This window comes from Orcinus orca, chromosome 12 (genome assembly GCF_937001465.1).
Source record: "Orcinus orca chromosome 12, mOrcOrc1.1, whole genome shotgun sequence".
Classification (NCBI taxonomy): Eukaryota; Metazoa; Chordata; class Mammalia; order Artiodactyla; family Delphinidae; genus Orcinus; species Orcinus orca.
Window position 1 is genome coordinate 26,600,188 of NC_064570.1, and position 17,455 is coordinate 26,617,642.

The window sequence follows — 17,455 nt, forward strand, 5'->3', positions numbered from 1 at the left end:
AAGAAAAGTCCCTACAATTTTCTACCTTTTTCTAATTACTGAGAAAAATTTTTAGTCACTTGCACATAAGTAAAATGATAATATATGATAATTTAAAGTGTACAGAGTTAGGGGAATGTAAGGGAACATTTAAATGTAATAATAAATATCAGAAATTTTCCTTCCCCCCAAAGTGAGATTATATTCAGCAGGACAATAAAACTTTTAAATTGTTTTTAAAATTTCAGTTTAGAGACCATGAGAAAAAATTTAGAAAATTTAAAAGGCCTACTCTTGCTCTAATTTAATATAGAATTGAACTCTCTTAAATGATTTTTAAAGTGAGATTTTTTTCACTGTTTTGTTCCCTTATAAATGCAAATAATCCTAGTAGGATAACTTCCATTCTGCCAACATTTTTTGAGAGACTAATATGTCTTAGCCCCTATACCAGGTGCCAGGCTTACAAAACTCAAACACCTGATTTTGAGTCACACCTACTATAGATGATCTAGGAAATAGAATTTTGGAAGGAGAAAGGAGATAATGCAAAAAAAAAAAAAAGCAGTGTAGAGGTGGAGCTTGGTTAACCTTAAGAGAGAAAGGGTGAGGATGTGGAGAAATTAGAACCTTTGTGCACTATTGGTGAGGCTGTAAAATGCTGCAGCCACTATGGAAAACAGTATAGTGGCTCCTCAAGAAATTAAAAATAGAGCTACCATGAGCTTCCCTGGTGGCACAGTGGTTGAGAATCTGCCTGCCGATGCAGGGGACACGGGTTCGAGCCCTGGTCCGGGAAGATCCCACATGCCGCGGAGCAGCTAGGCCTGTGAGCCACAACTACTGAGCCTGCGCGTCTGGAGCTTCTGCTCCGCAACAAGAGAGGCCATGACAGTGAGAGGTCCATGCACCGCGATGAAGAGCGGCCCCCGCTCGCCGCAACTAGAGAAAGCCCACGCACAGAAACGAAGACCCAACACAGCCAAAAATAAATAAATTTTAAAAAATTTAAAAAAGAACACAAATAACAAATGTTGGCGAGGAGGTGGAGAAAAGGGAACCCTCCTACACTGTTGGTGGGAATGTAAATGGGTGCAGCCACTGTGGAGAACAGTATGGAGGTTTCTCAAAAAACTAAAAACAGACCTACCATATGACCCAGTAATTCCACTCCTGGGGATATATCCAAAAGAAACAAAAGTAGTAATTTGAAAAGATACACGTATCCCAATGTTCATAGCAGCATTATTTACAACTGCCAAGGTGTCAACAGATGAATGGCTAAAGAAGATGTGTGTGTGTGTGTGTGTGTGTGTGTGTATAATACTACTCAGCCATACAAAAGAATGAAAATTTGCCCTTTGCAGCAACATGGATGGACTTGGAGGGCATTATGCTAAGTGAAATAAGTCAGACAGAGAAAGACAAACTTTCCACAAATATTATTGTCACTCATATGTGGAATCTAAAAAAGACAACAAACTGGTGAATAAAACAAAAAAGAAGCAGACTCACCGATACAGAGAACAAACAAGTGTTTACCAGTGGGGAGAGGGAAGGGGGGAGGGGCAATGCGAGGGTAGAGGGAAAATAAGGGTTATTATGGGATTATATAAAATCATGTGTGTGAAACTTTTGAAAGTTGTAAAAGACTATAGAATTTAAAGAATCTTTCATTCAAAAAAAAAAAAGTTCCATGTGTCATAGCATATGGAACCAAGACCCAGTATTTCTGCTACCCTGATTTCACTTAAATTATGAACGTAATTCCTTTTGGGGGGCCATTTTGAGACCCTAATCACAATTTAATAGTTTTTCCCATGGGAAGGTATCACCCCAGTTCTGAAGTGACATGCAGATGAACTCGTGTCATACAGTGTTTTTAAGCTGGAGACTTGTAACTTTTACACTTTAGATTTCAATGGTTAGTCAACAGGTTAGGGTAGGACACACACCAAAAATTAACCCAATAGTCAAAAGTAGATAGTCTTCTAGAATGAATATAAGCATTGTGTGGCATTTTCAGTACACACCCCCCCCTTACATTTTGAATGTTACAAGCAAAAAGCATTCTGTGTTCTTACTTTTGTTTATACAATCTCTCTATATCTCAATTTCCTCATTTCTAAGTGAGTTAATAGTTGCCAGATATTATATAATTGAAAATATGAATTTTAATTGTGTAAACAAATTTTTATATTCTTAACAGGTTTTTATATAATTGCTTTCTGATTTTAACATATTTCCCACGTAGCTTATGCGCAGTGTGGAAGTTTCTCTTCTGTTTGAGTTAGATCATTCTGAGTTTATACATCTTGTGAATTTTGCAAATTCACTGGAAAAACAAATCTCAAGTAATGTGCAGAAATCCATCATCACTTTTGGAAAAGCAGTTGGGAATACATCTCTTACTGATAGCAGGGGAGATGACATTCATGTCTTAAGAAATTAAGGCAATCATTCTTATTTCATTAACAGTGTTGTTGATCATATGCTTAACAGAACTGAGGCCACATTTTAGCCTTGCATCTGAGAGTGATACCGCCGATCAAGAAGACTTGGATGCAGAAGATGACCATGAAGAACAGCCTTCAAATCAAACTGTCCGAAGACCTCATGTGGTCCTTGAAGATGCTGTGGCCACCTCAGGGGTGAGCACACTCAGTTCTACTGTATCCCACGACTCCCAGAGTGCTCACCGATCGCTGAATGTACAGCTTGGAAGGATGAAAATAGAAACAAATAGGTAAGTCCTATTCTGACATGGGTGGGTTCTTTTTTCTTACTTTTATATAAGTGCATGTGTTTGGGGTCTACTTTAAAGATTGGTCTGCAGAATATACAAAATATTATTCCTTTATCCCATTCATATAAACTTGATTTAATGCTTTATTCATTAAAATGAGAGATTTATTAGTCTCTTTAGTCAAATACGTTTTCTGCTTCTACCAGTTCAGTCCTTCAGCAGCTCTTCTTTGATCACTGCTTTATCTCCAAGTGCACTGAGATTTTCAGAGTAACTTAGTTGTAACCTCATAGACTCTCTGGGATGCAGACTCAGAGCAGCGTGTACCATCCAACAGATAGCTGAGAGACAGGCAGAGAGTTTTTGTTCTTGAGAGCCTGTGATTTGGAATATCAGGTTCTTTCAGGAGAGGAAGAGCTCTGTTCTGGAGGAGATAAAATTAATGGTTCAAAAGCTTTTCATTTTAAAACTTTGAAAGGATGATCTGTTGACCACATTTGTGATTCTGCTTTATTTTTAATATGCTGTGTCATATCTGGAGTTTAATTTTTCTTTGAGAATTTGATAACACAGAACCCACATGATCAGGTTATTAAATGAACAGTAAATATTTCCTGTCCTTCACAGATGTTGGCACAGTTCAAGGTCTGAATCTTTATGATTTATAGCTTCCTGTGCTGGTTACAGTTGACATGTGGGCAACTGACTTTATGACTTTGGGTTTTGACAGGGAAAACTATTTTTTTTGGAGTGAATCAATAAATGTGGTTCAAATATTTAGCAACCTTAGTTGAAAATCCAAGTTGTTCACTGGGGAGATAAAACCATTTTATTTTTAGTCATAAGTTCAGGTTTTTGATAAGCTTGAATACCAAGCTTGTATGAGTAGTACAAACCTCATCCTGTATTTAGAAACATGAATTTTAGTTGCATGATTAAGTGAATCTATACATATCTTCTATGATTTACATACACAAATCTTTCTGAATAAAGGGAAAGTGGCTTTCTTACTTCCTTATCCCAGTCTTGTTCTCTGAAACCCAGCTCTTTACTTCGCATCTCTGTTGCTTAGTGGAAAAGAACGGGAGCCTTTTCTAAGACTTCATCGAAATCTTCCTGCTCTTCTCAAGTAATGGTCCCATTAGGATGCTCCATCCATTATAGTAGCCGTCGACTTCAGTCTCTTCTCTTCAGTTTACTGTCTGTCGCTCAGTCCTGGAGTTGCTTTTTCATACCCTTCTCTGATCCTCGGAGGAGGAAAGTGCACTCATAACTGTTTGGGTCCAGCCACCCAACCCTGCCCTGCCCATGCCGTCCAGACAGTAGAGCTACTTTATTTACCAGTGAGCTGGTGCATTTGCTCCTCTGGCCCCTGAACCTTCCGTCTACGTATCCTGGCTTATGTCACTAGAACGTGTCTCTCCTGAGTGCAGTCTTTTCCTTCTCTCCTCAGTCCATTTGCGTTACCCTGACTTACACCCCGTCCCCGCCATCTGTCCACCATGCTCGATCCATCTGTAGTCCCTGAGGGCTGCCTTTCTCCGGCTGCTTTCTTCAGGTCTTCACATCTCTTTTCTGAGGGTCTTAAGCTAGCTGAGGGCCTGCTTCCCACGTCTGCCCGCAAGACTGACCACATTTCTTTACTACATTAGTATGTTGTTAACAGTTCTTACAAGGGCCCACTCATTTGTTTTTTCTCTGTGTATTTACACATGTATCTGTGAAATCTATATGGTTGTTGGCCTCCTTTTTTCTTTTTCTAGTAGGATCTCCCACAGCTCCATCACCCCCAGAAAAGTGAGACCAGGTACAACATTCACTTCACTTAGGATTTAAAGAAAGGGCAGCTGCTTCTGTCCAAGTGCTGATCAAGGGCTGGTCATGTCTATATTGGTCCTTGTAGCTTTCAGTGGAATATTCCTTGCTATACATATATAGATGTACGTATATTGCAAAATAAATTGAGGAAATGTTAGTGTGATTTTAGGAAAGCTTGTAAACCCTTGGGCTAGAAATCTTAAGCTTATATTTAGGATAATCACTGATAAAGATACATCAAGTTTATCCAGCTCTTGATGATTGGATCATCGATAATACTAAATGGCAGAAAATAACAAAATAGCTTTAGAATGTATGCTTTACTTAAAGTATATGCTTACAGAAAACGTTCTGACAATAATTTGCTTCACACAAGGAGTCGGGACAGTACTGCAGAGGTAGTTAAAATCGAACTCATTTCCCTTTCCTGCAATTCTGGAATTACCCGTCAACCCAGCTCCCCACCCACACCCATCTGAGTTAAAAAATTGATCTCATGGCTGATCCTTGGCAAACGTCTCTGGAACAGAGAGGCAGTCATTTGCCTTGGTTTCAAAGGATTTCCCTACTAACTGAAGACAAAGTAAAAATAAAACTGATGGACTGGATGGATATGCCTTTAAAATAAATAATTTTGAGAGCTGGATGTGGGACAAATGAGGTGGCCTGTCAGTGCTTTGCTTCCAATGTTACGTTCTGGCTTTTAAGATAAAAAGGAAATATATAGTCTAGGTAAACATGGGTTAAATTCTAGAAAATTTCACTTGTGTTCTTTGAGAAAAACATAAGAATATGCTGTCACTATTGCATACACGTAAATTAGCAAGAAAGACAAAAATATATACCAGACCAAAAAGTTGCCAACTTAAAAAAATTCATAATGAGCTTGCTATCCATTTCTTTGAATATCATTCATATTAGAGTAGATAAAAGTCTCCCTTAATCCTCTGCTTCCCTCTTGCTTTCAGTTCCTACTGCTTAATCCACCTAATTGTACACTGTTTACTCTGCAGTTGTGCAATTGTCTTTAAACACGCTGTCTTCCTGGAACCACTTTCTGTCTGCCTCTCATTGTGTTTTCCTTTTGTCTCACCTCTGCTACCTACTCTACTTTGACCCTTTCTCGCACCTAATGGCCTCACGTGTCTCTGTTGTGTGGAAAAGGGGTGGAGCCTGGGGGTCAGGGAAAAAAACCCTATTAAGCCTTGGATGGCCTCTTTTCCGGGGCCTGAGGCGGCAGCAGGGAACAAAACAGCCCTTCTTAAAGGCCAGGCACTGTGCTTGGCACTTTACCTATACTGTCTCATTTAGTGCTCACAGCAATCCTTTCAGGAAGTTCTACTTTTCCTTTTGACAAATGAGAAAACTGAAGCCCAGAGGCATTAAGTCATTTGTCAAGGTTAACACAGGAAGTGGGTGGCTGAACCAGGATACAAGGCCCAGGGCTGCCTTCTGTCGGGCTGGGCTGTCTTCAGACCATGTCAGCTGAAGCAGAAACAAACTTTTGGAATGGAATCTGGCCCTGAGTTAAATCTGTCACTACTCAGAAAGTAAAATAAATACAGCTTGCTAAGAGCTATAGGGCATGCAACAATGTACCTTGATGATCTTATAAATAATTATGTATCTTAAATTGTTATAATTCTGAATCCAAGTTACTTGAAGATGGTTTTCTAAAAAATCAGAACATCTCTCTTCACAACCTGGAATGTTTTCCCAGAAAACTGTGTTGAGAATGGTGAGTGGGTTACCACTTGGCTCTCAGTTGTATAGTGAACCTTTCATGCGTAAGAACTATGTGTAATAATATTTCTCCTTGTTTCTTTGGAGAATGCATCAGATGCCAACTGGGAACTGAATGTACCAGGAACACAGCTATCCTTTCACCCACTTCACTGCTCCCCTTAGAAGGAGAGAAATTAACAACCACAACAACGCAAGCAACCACCATTAACATTGATTGAGGATTTATTATATGCCAGGTACTATAGGTGACCTCACCTATAGTTACTTCTCAGATTTTCATAGTTTAAAAAAAGTGACTCCCTTTCTGCTTTGCATTGCCTGTTGTATTACCCATATTGACACACTGTTTTTGATGAGGGGCCATACATGTAAAATATAGGTCTGTTAATATCATATATAAACTTTTTTGCCATTTACGGTCATAAAAAGAAACAGAACAACAGCTCTGAAGATTTTGGCAGACAACTGGGGGTGGAAGTTTTAAATTCTTGTCTGGAAACACGCCTTCTAGAGCCTCGCTGCTCAACCTGGGGGTCTGTGGACCAGCAACATGAGTATCAGCTGGGAGCTCATTAGAAATGCAGAAGCGCAGAGGTCCCTCCCCCTAACGCTCCCCAGCCCCAGGCTACTGGATCAGAATCTGCATTTTAATACAATCCCAGGGGTGCCTGTGTTCATGACAGCTTGAGAAGCCCTTGCCTAGGAGATCACTCTATGGCTGCTCTAGCTTTGTTATCCTGTCAACCAATATAATTTCCTTCCGCAGATTACTGGAAGAATTGGTTCAGAAAGAGAAAGAACTACAAGCACTTCTTCATCAAGCTATTGAAGAAAAAGACCAAGAAATTAAGCACCTGAAGCTTAAGTCCCAACCAATAGGTGAATAGCAGAAAATTTTAAAGTAATACTGTTCAATCAGGCGGCCACAAAAAGCTGGGAAGCCAACGGGTAGCTTTATGTCATGGCTTAATCAGCGTCTGTCACTTGTACCACAACTACAAGCAGAAGTTGCCTTAAAAAAAATCCAATTCTTAATTGTAGCAAGCTATCATTTCTTATAAGTGCAGTAAAAATAAGATGATTCGTAATCACTGTTTCCCAAGATTATGTATTATTGAAGTAAGTAGGGCTCTCCATTTTTTGGTCCTTATTTCTTTTTAAGATTTCACAATGAAATTACTAGAATAAAATAATATTTTTTGTCATTTTGCATTTGTATTCTGTGTTTTCTAGTGTTCCCACCCCCCTTATAACTTGACAAGGCTTAAACAGAATCAAGATACAGTAATAAAAAGTCGTAAGTTGGATACACCTTAAACTAATACAATGTTATATGTCAATTTTATCTCAATTTTTTAAAAAAGTCAGATGGAACTTTGACGAAATCTATTCTGTGAGAAATTGGGTATGAAAGATAATCTTTAGACAATCTTATTTAGCCTGTTTAGAGGAAAATAAAGTTCATATTTTTTTTGTTCAGATATATGGTCCTTCCATATTATTGCAAATAGTGGAAAAAGAGATTATTATAATTATATGGCGCTCTGCTAATCATGCTCATCTTTGTTGCATGAAAAACACACAGTACAATTTTGGTGTACCATTTTATTCTACGAAGATATAAAATTGATATGAAACTATAAGGTGGGAGTATCATTAATTATTGTCACTGACTCTCCATTTACTAGTATAGTAAGCAGTGTTAAAGAGTTTTATTTATATTATCATGTAGACTACCAATCTCAATGGTTTCTATTAATTATACTCTGATAGAGAAAAATCTTTTAAAGTATCAATAAATGTTGACCAGGAGGGTCTCAGATGACCTCTGTTAGCTGAAGCTAAGAACGTCCTTCCCTCCTCCCAATGCTGTTCTAGATATTCCTGGGTTGCCTGCGTGTCACCTGAATTCTCCTGGTGCAAATACTGAAGATTCCGAACTTACTGAATGGCTGAGAGAAAATGGAGCCGATGAAGACACTATAAGTCGGGTAAAGAAAACATTCTGTGGGACAAGCATTCTTTCACTTTGTTTCATAATGTTGAGTGCCTACTATGTGCTAGGCACAGGGGGTACACTGGTGAGAAATGCAGACCCAACCCTGCCCTCACAGACCAGGGTAGGCAGATGATCATCAAATAATCCCATAGGTACAAGTGTAATTATGTCCTGGTCAATTCTGTGAAGGAAAGGTTATCAAGTGTTACGAGACAGAGGGAGGGAGAAGCTGCGGAAGGTTTTTGGAGATGACCAGTGAGCTGAAGTCTAAAGGAATATGTAGGAATACACTATCTGTGTGGATGTTCTGGGGTGGGGGGGCAGATGAGAAGGGAAAACTATTTGGGGGTAGAGGTGCAGAATGTGCAGGGCAGGTGAAAGCTCTGTGGTCCAGAACTCCTAAGGATTTTTATGTTTTTGAGTTGAAAATAAAGAGTAGGAAAAAAAAAGAGGAGGAGAAATCAAGACAGAACTGAAAGAAAAAAGTTCTTCTGTTTCTGATTCTTTCTCTTGTGTGTTAGCTTTTTAATTCTCTTGTGACATTCTTAGACTCCACTGGGCAGCAGCTATTTACTGCTACTTAATAAACTAGACTAGTTAGTGAACTTATGGCAGAAACAGACACTTTCTATATAAACTATATTATGTCTATAAGAACCTAATTCATCTCTGCTCCCTATGGGGAGCTTTTGTAGTCAGCATGAATAGCATTCCTTTATGTTTTAAGATTACATAATATGTATACACATATATACATAGTAAGAGGTTATATTTTTATTCTTTTATAGAAAGAGCCTCAGTACAATATTACATTGATTTCAGTTTTATATTTAAATTTTTTAAACAACTAAGAATAAAGATGTATTTCTCTTGACTTGATAATTTATTGGACCACTAAATAAAAATGTAGGGTCTCCTTAGAAATCTGCATAACAAATTAAATAAATTTAAAGGACTCTCTTACCTATGGGAAATAATGTATCCAATCAAGTTCATCAAAATATTTTTCCCTCTAACTGAGGTTCAAATCAAAATTAAGGAGTAGTAATTGATGATCCACTAAATCACTGCCCTTCTTAAAAGATTTAGAATTAAAAGCTTCACTTAAATTCAGGACTCTGATTTTGTAGTAAGTATTGGAAAGTACCTTTTATCAGAAATTAAGTGGAAGCAACACTTTTTATCCACTGGAGAAAAATAAAGCTACAAAGCAGTAAACCCTGAATAAAAAACATTATCTTATAAGCAGCAGGTGTAATTACAAGCAAGTCGTATCTATTCATCACAAGACCAATCAGAAATTCTGTGTTGCTTGTAATCGTTTTGCTCCTGGAAGGCATATGGATGTATTTCTTTGTAATTATTTTGTAATAGGGGGACCTTTTTTCTAATAATTCCAAAAGATTACGTCTTTCGTGGATTTCCTTTTAGATTTTTTTTTTCATTCTTGCCAATGTTTACATTATGGCTGGTTTGCTACTTATTGAAAGTATATAAAACATCCTACTTTTGTGCATATTTTACTTTCTCCACAGTTTTTGGCCGAGGATTATTCACTAGCAGATGTTCTCTACTACGTTACACGTGACGATTTAAAATGCCTGAGACTAAGGTACCACTTTTCTTTCTGTTCAGTCTCATCGTGATGGAAAGAGCGCTGGGCTGAGATCAAGAAGCCTGGGTCCCTTCCGTCCTGGGTCGCTACCTAGCTCTAACTAGCTCTACAGTCCTGGGTGAAGCTCTCCAGTTCTCAGCTGCTCTGAGAAACCTGAGTTAGTTGTAGCAGGCTGTTATTGGGAGCTCGAATAAGCAATGTGTCTATATCAGTAAATGCAGAGTGAGCTGGAAGACTTTTCTTGATAACACATCAGATGAAGAGCATACAGATATTCTAAAGCTGCCTTAAACAAGTGCTCTAATTTGGTTCGTGATTGCATCATGCTTAAAAGAAATAGCAGGATGAGGTACTGATTTGCCATCCAAATACCTGCTATAATCTGATAGTTTCTTATAATAATTTGTTTTTTCCATCAGGCCAAGCACATGCATAATGATTACTCTGACCCACCTCTAGAAAGACACATTTCAAAAGTGCAGAAAGTCTAAAATGACACTTTGGGCCCTGGTAGTCTGTGGGAGTGGAAAGGAAAGGCATGGAGGGATGAGGAGAAAATATATACAAAAAGAATACATAATGAGTGATAAGACTTTGGGAGCTTCATGTTCTGATCAGAGCCACTGAAAACTAAGAAGTCACTTTCATATTTCAAGGGCATTGTTTCAAATGAAGTGATCTCTTCACCATGTTCTTGTCTTTAAACAGGGGAGGGATGCTGTGTACACTGTGGAAAGCCATCACTGACTTTCGAGACAAACAGACTTGACTGTCGCTCAATTTGTTTCCAACTTTCCTTGGAGATTCTAAAAACGAATACAGACCTGATCTTCTAGGCGAGGGAGAATCGAAGGGAGAGGAGAAAGAAGCTGCACTTTAAATCCAGTATTTGTTTACTCATGTTAAAAAAAACAGAACAGACAAAATACACTGAAATTTCCTAACTGCTTCTATTTCTATGATTCATAAGGACTCTTTGTAAGGACTCTCAAAATAATCCTAAACACTGCGATGTTTGGGATTATTTTAGTCTGAACATTTTCATGGAAATATTGTTAATTCAGCGGCTATAGCACTTCAGCCAAATGTTTATTTCACACGAAACAGATAGAACATTTCATGTGATTGTGCATCACTGGAACAAAACCAAAATGTGACCATAACCTTTTAGGCTTATGTGTGTTTGTAATATGCCCTAATAATTTGAGTAGAAATGCGTGATTTTGATTATTGTATAAAGTTTATGGTTTTTTTTTTAAGTGTGCAGAATCTGAGAGCAATGGTTTTTACTTACCTGTATTAATTGTAATATTGACTATATTTTGTAACTTAAGTTTCCGGTCTAGAGTACATTTGTTTGAGTCATTTATGTACTACTGAACTGTACCAGTTGCACCTGCCTGAATCCTAGTAACGTTAGCTTGTTCTAAAGCTACCCCTTGTGTCATATTTACTCTAAAAAGTAAAAAGACTCTCGACATACTGTTTTGATAAATTCTAAAGAATTCGTATTTTGTTTTGGCAATCTAGATAATTACTGTGTCAAAATTCTAACCATTTCTTCATCTCTAATGTTAAATAGAATCTGTCTTCCCTTCAAGTAGTCAAAGAACAACTGACGTCCAAGTTATTCCTCAGGGCTACAGAGTGGTAAAAGAGAGAACGTGGAAAAACAGAATAAAAGAAAGTCAGTGTCTTTTTCTCGAGGCCCAAGTTACCATGGATGACTATTGTGTACCTCAAAGGGGCTGCAAATAGCATCCCAGTGGAGAACACTGCATTTTCTATTCCCTTAATTTTAGTTCTCATATTTGAGGGCAATATTTTTATTTTAAGCTGGATACATATTATATCTTATAAGCCTGCCCATGTGAATAGGATGAAGTCTGAAGCTCCTAGGTGGATGAATGACATGAACAAATTTCTTAAATACAGAGGAACCTGTTTATTATGCAAGATAGAAATATCAGAGCTGTATCATGATTTGCTCCATACAGAACAGTCTTTGATAAAACAGGAGGCATCTTTACTTCTATGTAAAAATCAACATACTATATATATATATATTTTTTTTTAATATTCATTTATTTATTTGGTTGCATTAGGTTGTAGTTGTGGCAGGTGGGCTCCTTAGTTGCGGCTCCAGGGCTCCTTTAGTTGTGGCTTGCCAGCTCCTTAGTTGCGGCTCACAGTCTCCTTAGTTGTGGCATGCAAACTCTAAGTTGTGGGATGCACGTGGGATCTAGTTCCCTGATCAGGGATCGAACCCAGGCCCCCCGCATTGGGAGCACAGAGTCTTATCTGCTGTGCCACCAGGGAAGTCCCATCAGCATACAATATAATTTTTGTATATTGCATTAGAGTATGCGAAAAGTCCTCACCGATATGTCCTCATTTGATACTTGCAACAACATAGGTGCATCTTTTTCTTACATCCCAATCCTGAGGACAGATAGTTGCCTCCTGTGTCCTGTGGGGAAATCTCAAAGAGGTGAGGTATAAATTAAATGATATATCATTTCACTCATATTGAAGCACAGGGTAACTTCTTTATTAAGCCACAGTTCATATCCCCACCTGTAATGGTAAAGTGCTTTTTTTAGACCGTATATAGGATCATGCTACCCATCTTCAGCCGACTCTTTAATGATATAACCTCCCCTTGGGATCTTCCTCTTACCCTATATCTATGGGCAAATATTCCACTCTCCCTACATGGTTCATAATACATTCCCAGACTACCATCACTAGGTTTTTTTAATTCTTGTTTTTGTTTTTCTTTTCCAGAATGCTGGGTCTTAGTCACAAAAGAAGGCAATTCCATTATGGCCCAATCTTCATGAAAGGTTTGCATTAAAAGGCCTTTGGCATCCACCTAGGCCAGTGAGTCTCAACCCAGCTTCACACTATCGTGACCTGGATGCTTTAAAACCTACATCGATGCTGCCACCTCAGAGAAACCGTTGTTATTGGCTTGGGGTAGGGCCCAGAGGTCTTTTTACAAAGCTCTACAGAAAACTTAAAACTATCAAGCCCCACCTCCTAATTCCAAGTGCCACCTGGAGAGATACAGGGACAGCCCCTTTCCACTGAGGTGGCCGTCAGATGGTTACTATTCATTGTTCATTTAGTGCAGCAAGAGTCTAAGTACGCAGGCCTGGAGCAAAACTACCACTTACTGGTGACCTTGGGCAAACTAATTAACCTCTCCAAGTCTCAGTTTCCTCATTTGAAACGGGGGAAATAACATGGGATTGTGGTAAGATTTAAATAAAATAAGGCAGGTGAGGTGCATAGTGCAGTGCTTAGCAGACAGTGAACACTGCGATGCCGCCTGCTAGTGTTACCTCATTATTCATTCCAAAGTACTTATTAAATACGTACTGGGTACTGCATCCTGTGCCTGAAGAAGACACAGTTCTTGGCCCTGAAGCTCACTGTCAGACGTGGAATCAAGACAATAAAAGAACAGTACATGTAGTAAGTGCTATAGTTACATGTAACTGCCAGAGGGGGTCAAGAAAGGCTTTACAGAGAAGTGAAGGTCCAGAGGTGAACCCAGAAAGATGGTTTGTAACAAAACAGTTATGCATGGGTGCTGGCGGCAGTCTCATTAGAGAAACAAAACTGGAATTTGCTGGGAAAAGTAGATCCAATGTTTCTTTTTAACCACATTTTGACCTCTCTCTCCCAATTCTGTCATTGCATATTTTGTTTCATTCATTCCCAAGCCGTCACATGAAACAGTGTGACAGTGCGGAATCACTGCGAACCCACTGGAATGCTTACTCTGTGTGAGGCGCTGTAGCAGCAGGAGAGAGATACGTGAAGCCCATCAAATTCAGAATGCAGGTAAGGCACGTGTGTCATCAAGGACATCTGCAGTCTGTCAACAAATCAAATAACTGATGGCTCCAGACTTTACGGACACCTATAGAGAAAGAGAAGACAAAGTCCCTGCCACCATGTAATTCATATCAGGTTGAAGAGACAGGTTTGCAGTAACAAATCACATCTAGTCTGTATTAAAGGCTGGACAAGTGGCAAGCTCAGAAGGCCCTGGACAGGTTCAGAGGACAGGCTTGCTGGGAGCCTGGGCAGGTGGAACAGGCTTCACTGAGGAGGCCTTGGAAGGAAGGAATTATTAAATTAGTCAGGACTGGAGAAGTCGCTCTGGGCAAAGAGCTCCAAGAACAAAGGCAGAAAGAGATTTTCAAGGTGTTCTAGAGAAAGTGAACAACTTTTATATTGCATTAAAGCACACAAAAATTTTAACTCATTCAAATTCTTACTTGGCTGGAAATATAAATTATAGAGATGAGAAGTGGAAAACGGGATAGGAGAGAGCTCAGGATATGATTGGGGGGTGGTCAGGGAGGGAAGTGAAGTTAGTATTTAATTACATAGAAACGGGGACTCAGTTTTTTTTGAGCAAGGGAGTGGGTGTGTGTAAAGTAGCTGTGTATTAGAAGATTAACCTGGTGAAGTTGTGTTGGGTAAATTAGGGGGAACGGAAATTGAACAGAGCAGTTCAGAGACTGTTTCAGATGTGAATGAGGGTCTAGTAGGAGTTAGGGCAATAGGAATTGAGAAGGTGGAATCAGAACAATGAATTGACAAGATTTGGAAACACGGATTTGGGCAGTGATGACAATGAAAGCGAAAGGATAGATGTTAAGCCTATGTGAGTGAGAGAGGGATTCAAAAATAGGCAAGTTTGGGGCGGTGCTGGTCTGGGACATGTTGAATGAATGGCAGGGCATCGTGCTAGCATGTGCGGAGACCATTGAGAATGTATGGGCGGAAGTCAGGACTGAGGTCAAGAGCATTGATCCTGGATTTAGGAGTCACTTGGATGGAGATAATAGTAAATGAGGACTGTGAGAAACAGAGTAGAGCACAAAGGTTATGGCCTAAGATTGGGGAGGAGGGAAGTTTGGGGACAAGTCGAGAAGGAGGAGGAGTTTAAGTCCCCAAAAGGACAAAAGAACTGGTCACAGAGGAATGCGAAAAAAACCAGGCCAGTGGTGTAGGTCACGAGGAAGACGATCAGGGTCGAGTGCTGCAGAACGTCTAAGGGAATGATGGATTTAAAAATAACAACAGGCTATTTGATTTTGTGACCTAGAAAGTTTTTATAGACAGGTAAGAAAGACCACAGCTGGTTAAACAAAGATGATACGCTGATGATGGTACTGGAGTCCACACATGTATACCCTTTGGTGAACAAAATGTATGACAAGAGATTGGGAGGGTGGAAGTCAAAGGAAGAAATGTTCTGAATCAAAGACTCCTAAATGTATTTGTTGGGGGCAGAGCGCCTTGAATGGAGGCACTTGAGGAGTAGGGAGGAGGGAGGAATGAGGTTTCAAAGGAGGCAGGAGCGGAGGAGGTGGCATCAGGAAGTTCAGCTCTTCCCCAGGAAAGGGGATCATGATGATTCCATGAGATTCCGAGATGGATGTGAGAGCTCAGGACAGATGGCTTCCATGTTCTAAGTAAAGGACAACAGAAAGCACAACGTGGTGGTGTGTGACATTTAACAGACGTCATCCATTCCTGCATTCACGCAACAGTCCACCCTGTTACAGACACCGCGTGAGGTTTGGAATGCAAAGTCTGTACAGGGCCCAAGTGAAGAATTTTGGTGCGTTTCTTATTGCATTTATTTTTGTGTAACTTGTGACAAACTGAAACATAAGTTATCAAAAGAATGAGAGGAGGGATAAGCACACACAAAACCAAACACGCATACAAATAAAAACACCAATTAGTCTTCGATATTTTGGGGGGTGGGGAGTCAAAGAAAGAACTCATTGGTTTACTTCAGTAAATGGTATAGCAGAAAACAAACACCTCCTTTTGAAAACAAATCACCTCCTTTTCCCAAGGTTCTTCCAGAGAATTCAACTCTCAAAATTCAGCTTAGGGGGTCTTTCTGATGTTCACAGAAAAGTGTCTTAAACTCTGGTGACAATGTCGTAAAATATATCTTTGCTTGGGCCCAAGCTGAGGTCTAAAACTACTTCCACCCACCTGGTGTTTTATTTTTATCGGTTAGAAGTGTGATAAGAGTTATTTGAAAGTGATTTAGGAAGATCATATTGCTAAATGATCAGTTTGCCTGGTCCACTGTAGAAATGACACTAAGGGAAAATCCATGACTACAAACCACAGCACAAGTGTCCCTTAAGCAAAACCTCTACCTAGTCAGCCAGTGACCCAGTAAACCAAACGAAACCAGTCCACTGCTGGGCTCAGAGTGGCAGGATGTGCATGCAAGGATGGTAAGAATTGTCACCCTAGCGAGAAATCCAACACTGTTCTCAGGCACGCTTGGGTGTCCACTAGATTCTGCTGAAGTCCTTGAAAGGGTTTAAAACTGTTGGGAGCTTGCCGTTTGTGTTCAGCCGACCGAGTCTGTGGGAGTACATCTCTGCGTAATGAGGCAGAACTGAGCGCTCCTCAGTTTTGTTCCTTTATGTTTCCATTTATACAGGCTACTTTTCTTTTCTCAGCATTTTGTTGCTTAACGTTTATTTGCTTATTAGAGCAGAAATTGGTTTCTCCGCAGCTAATAATGTTTCTTTAAAAAAAGAAACTTTTTTTCCTGGTCTTCCGGAGCAAGACAGGAGTCACAGGGTAGTTGCTAACCGGAAATCAAGAATAAGAAAAGCCACATCACTGGGCACAAGTTTCATTAAGCTGTATGCCCTGGGGTTCATCAGATATAGAAGCCTGGTGAAAAGACAGGTCATCAACAATGGCGTCCTAAAGCGCAGAATGGAGACCGGACCGCAGTGTGGAATCCAGCTCGTGTACTTCGGCTTTCCACGTGGCATCATACTCTTTGGCGGCTGTCAGCACGAACGCCAGTCCTGGCGAAAGTAACATTGACCTGGCTGCTTCAGAGCTCAGAGACGAATAGAGCGTCCGCACGCTCTCGCCTCACTTTGACTGATCCTCAGACCGTCCCAGTTCATAGCGCCACCAAGCGTCGCCGACCCGCCTCCAGACCTCGAGGTGCGGGCAGCCGGGGCCTGAAGCTCGAGGCCCAGGTGCCTGGCTCCGCCCGCTCTCTGGTTGCGGAAACCCAGCCGCGTGGGTTGGAATGGCTGCCACGCCGCACCTGCCCACGAGGGGGCGCGCCCGCGCGCCGGGCCCAGGCCGCCTCGGGCTCGCGAGCGCTCGCTCCTTCCTTCCTCCGCCCTTCCCTGACGGCGTTCACCTGTCTGGGCCGGGGGCCCGGCAGGGGGGTTGGCCGGCGGGAGCCAAGCAGAGGAAGAGGGCGGAGCGGCTCTCCCGGAGCGTCATCGGAGCACCATGGCGGACCTGAGAGCTGGCGGCGACGGCCACACGGGCGGCGATGGCGCTGCGCAGAGCGAAACAGGTGACTGAGCTGCGGGGGCAGGTGGTGGTCCGGCGGGCTCGGGCCGGGAAGAGCGAGCCGGCCTGAGGCGGGAGGGGGGTGGGGGGAGGGACTCGCGCGGGGCGCCGGCGCTCCCCTCCCCCGCCCGGCTGCGGCCCGGGAAGGCCAGCTCGGCGGGCCGCG

The 17,455-nt window shown here is 40.9% G+C and overlaps 2 protein-coding genes across 5 annotated transcripts in view; both read left to right on the forward strand.

Annotated features, from left to right (window-relative positions):
* The window catches only part of MAP3K5 (mitogen-activated protein kinase kinase kinase 5), a 210,953-nt gene extending 199,555 nt beyond the window's left edge, over positions 1–11,398 (forward strand). For 3 of the 4 annotated variants that reach the window (XM_004263783.4, XM_049695571.1, XM_049695573.1), the window contains 5 exons: positions 2,482–2,725; positions 7,056–7,168; positions 8,168–8,280; positions 9,824–9,900; positions 10,612–11,398. In XM_004263783.4, the coding sequence (XP_004263831.1) occupies positions 2,482–2,725; positions 7,056–7,168; positions 8,168–8,280; positions 9,824–9,900; positions 10,612–10,672 (608 nt within the window). In that variant the 3' untranslated portion in view covers positions 10,673–11,398. Of the gene's footprint in view, positions 1–2,481; positions 2,726–7,055; positions 7,169–8,167; positions 8,281–9,823; positions 9,901–10,611 lie in introns of those variants that run through there. The other variant, XM_033406517.2, reaches the window with a different exon arrangement.
* A 5,168-nt stretch (positions 11,399–16,566) lies between these two features.
* MAP7 (microtubule associated protein 7) overlaps positions 16,567–17,455 on the forward strand; it is a 166,371-nt gene continuing 165,482 nt past the window's right edge. Inside the window, exon 1 of the mRNA XM_033406525.2 lies at positions 16,567–17,293. Coding sequence (XP_033262416.1) covers positions 17,227–17,293 — 67 coding nt within the window. The 5' untranslated portion in view covers positions 16,567–17,226. The remainder of the gene's footprint in view (positions 17,294–17,455) is intronic.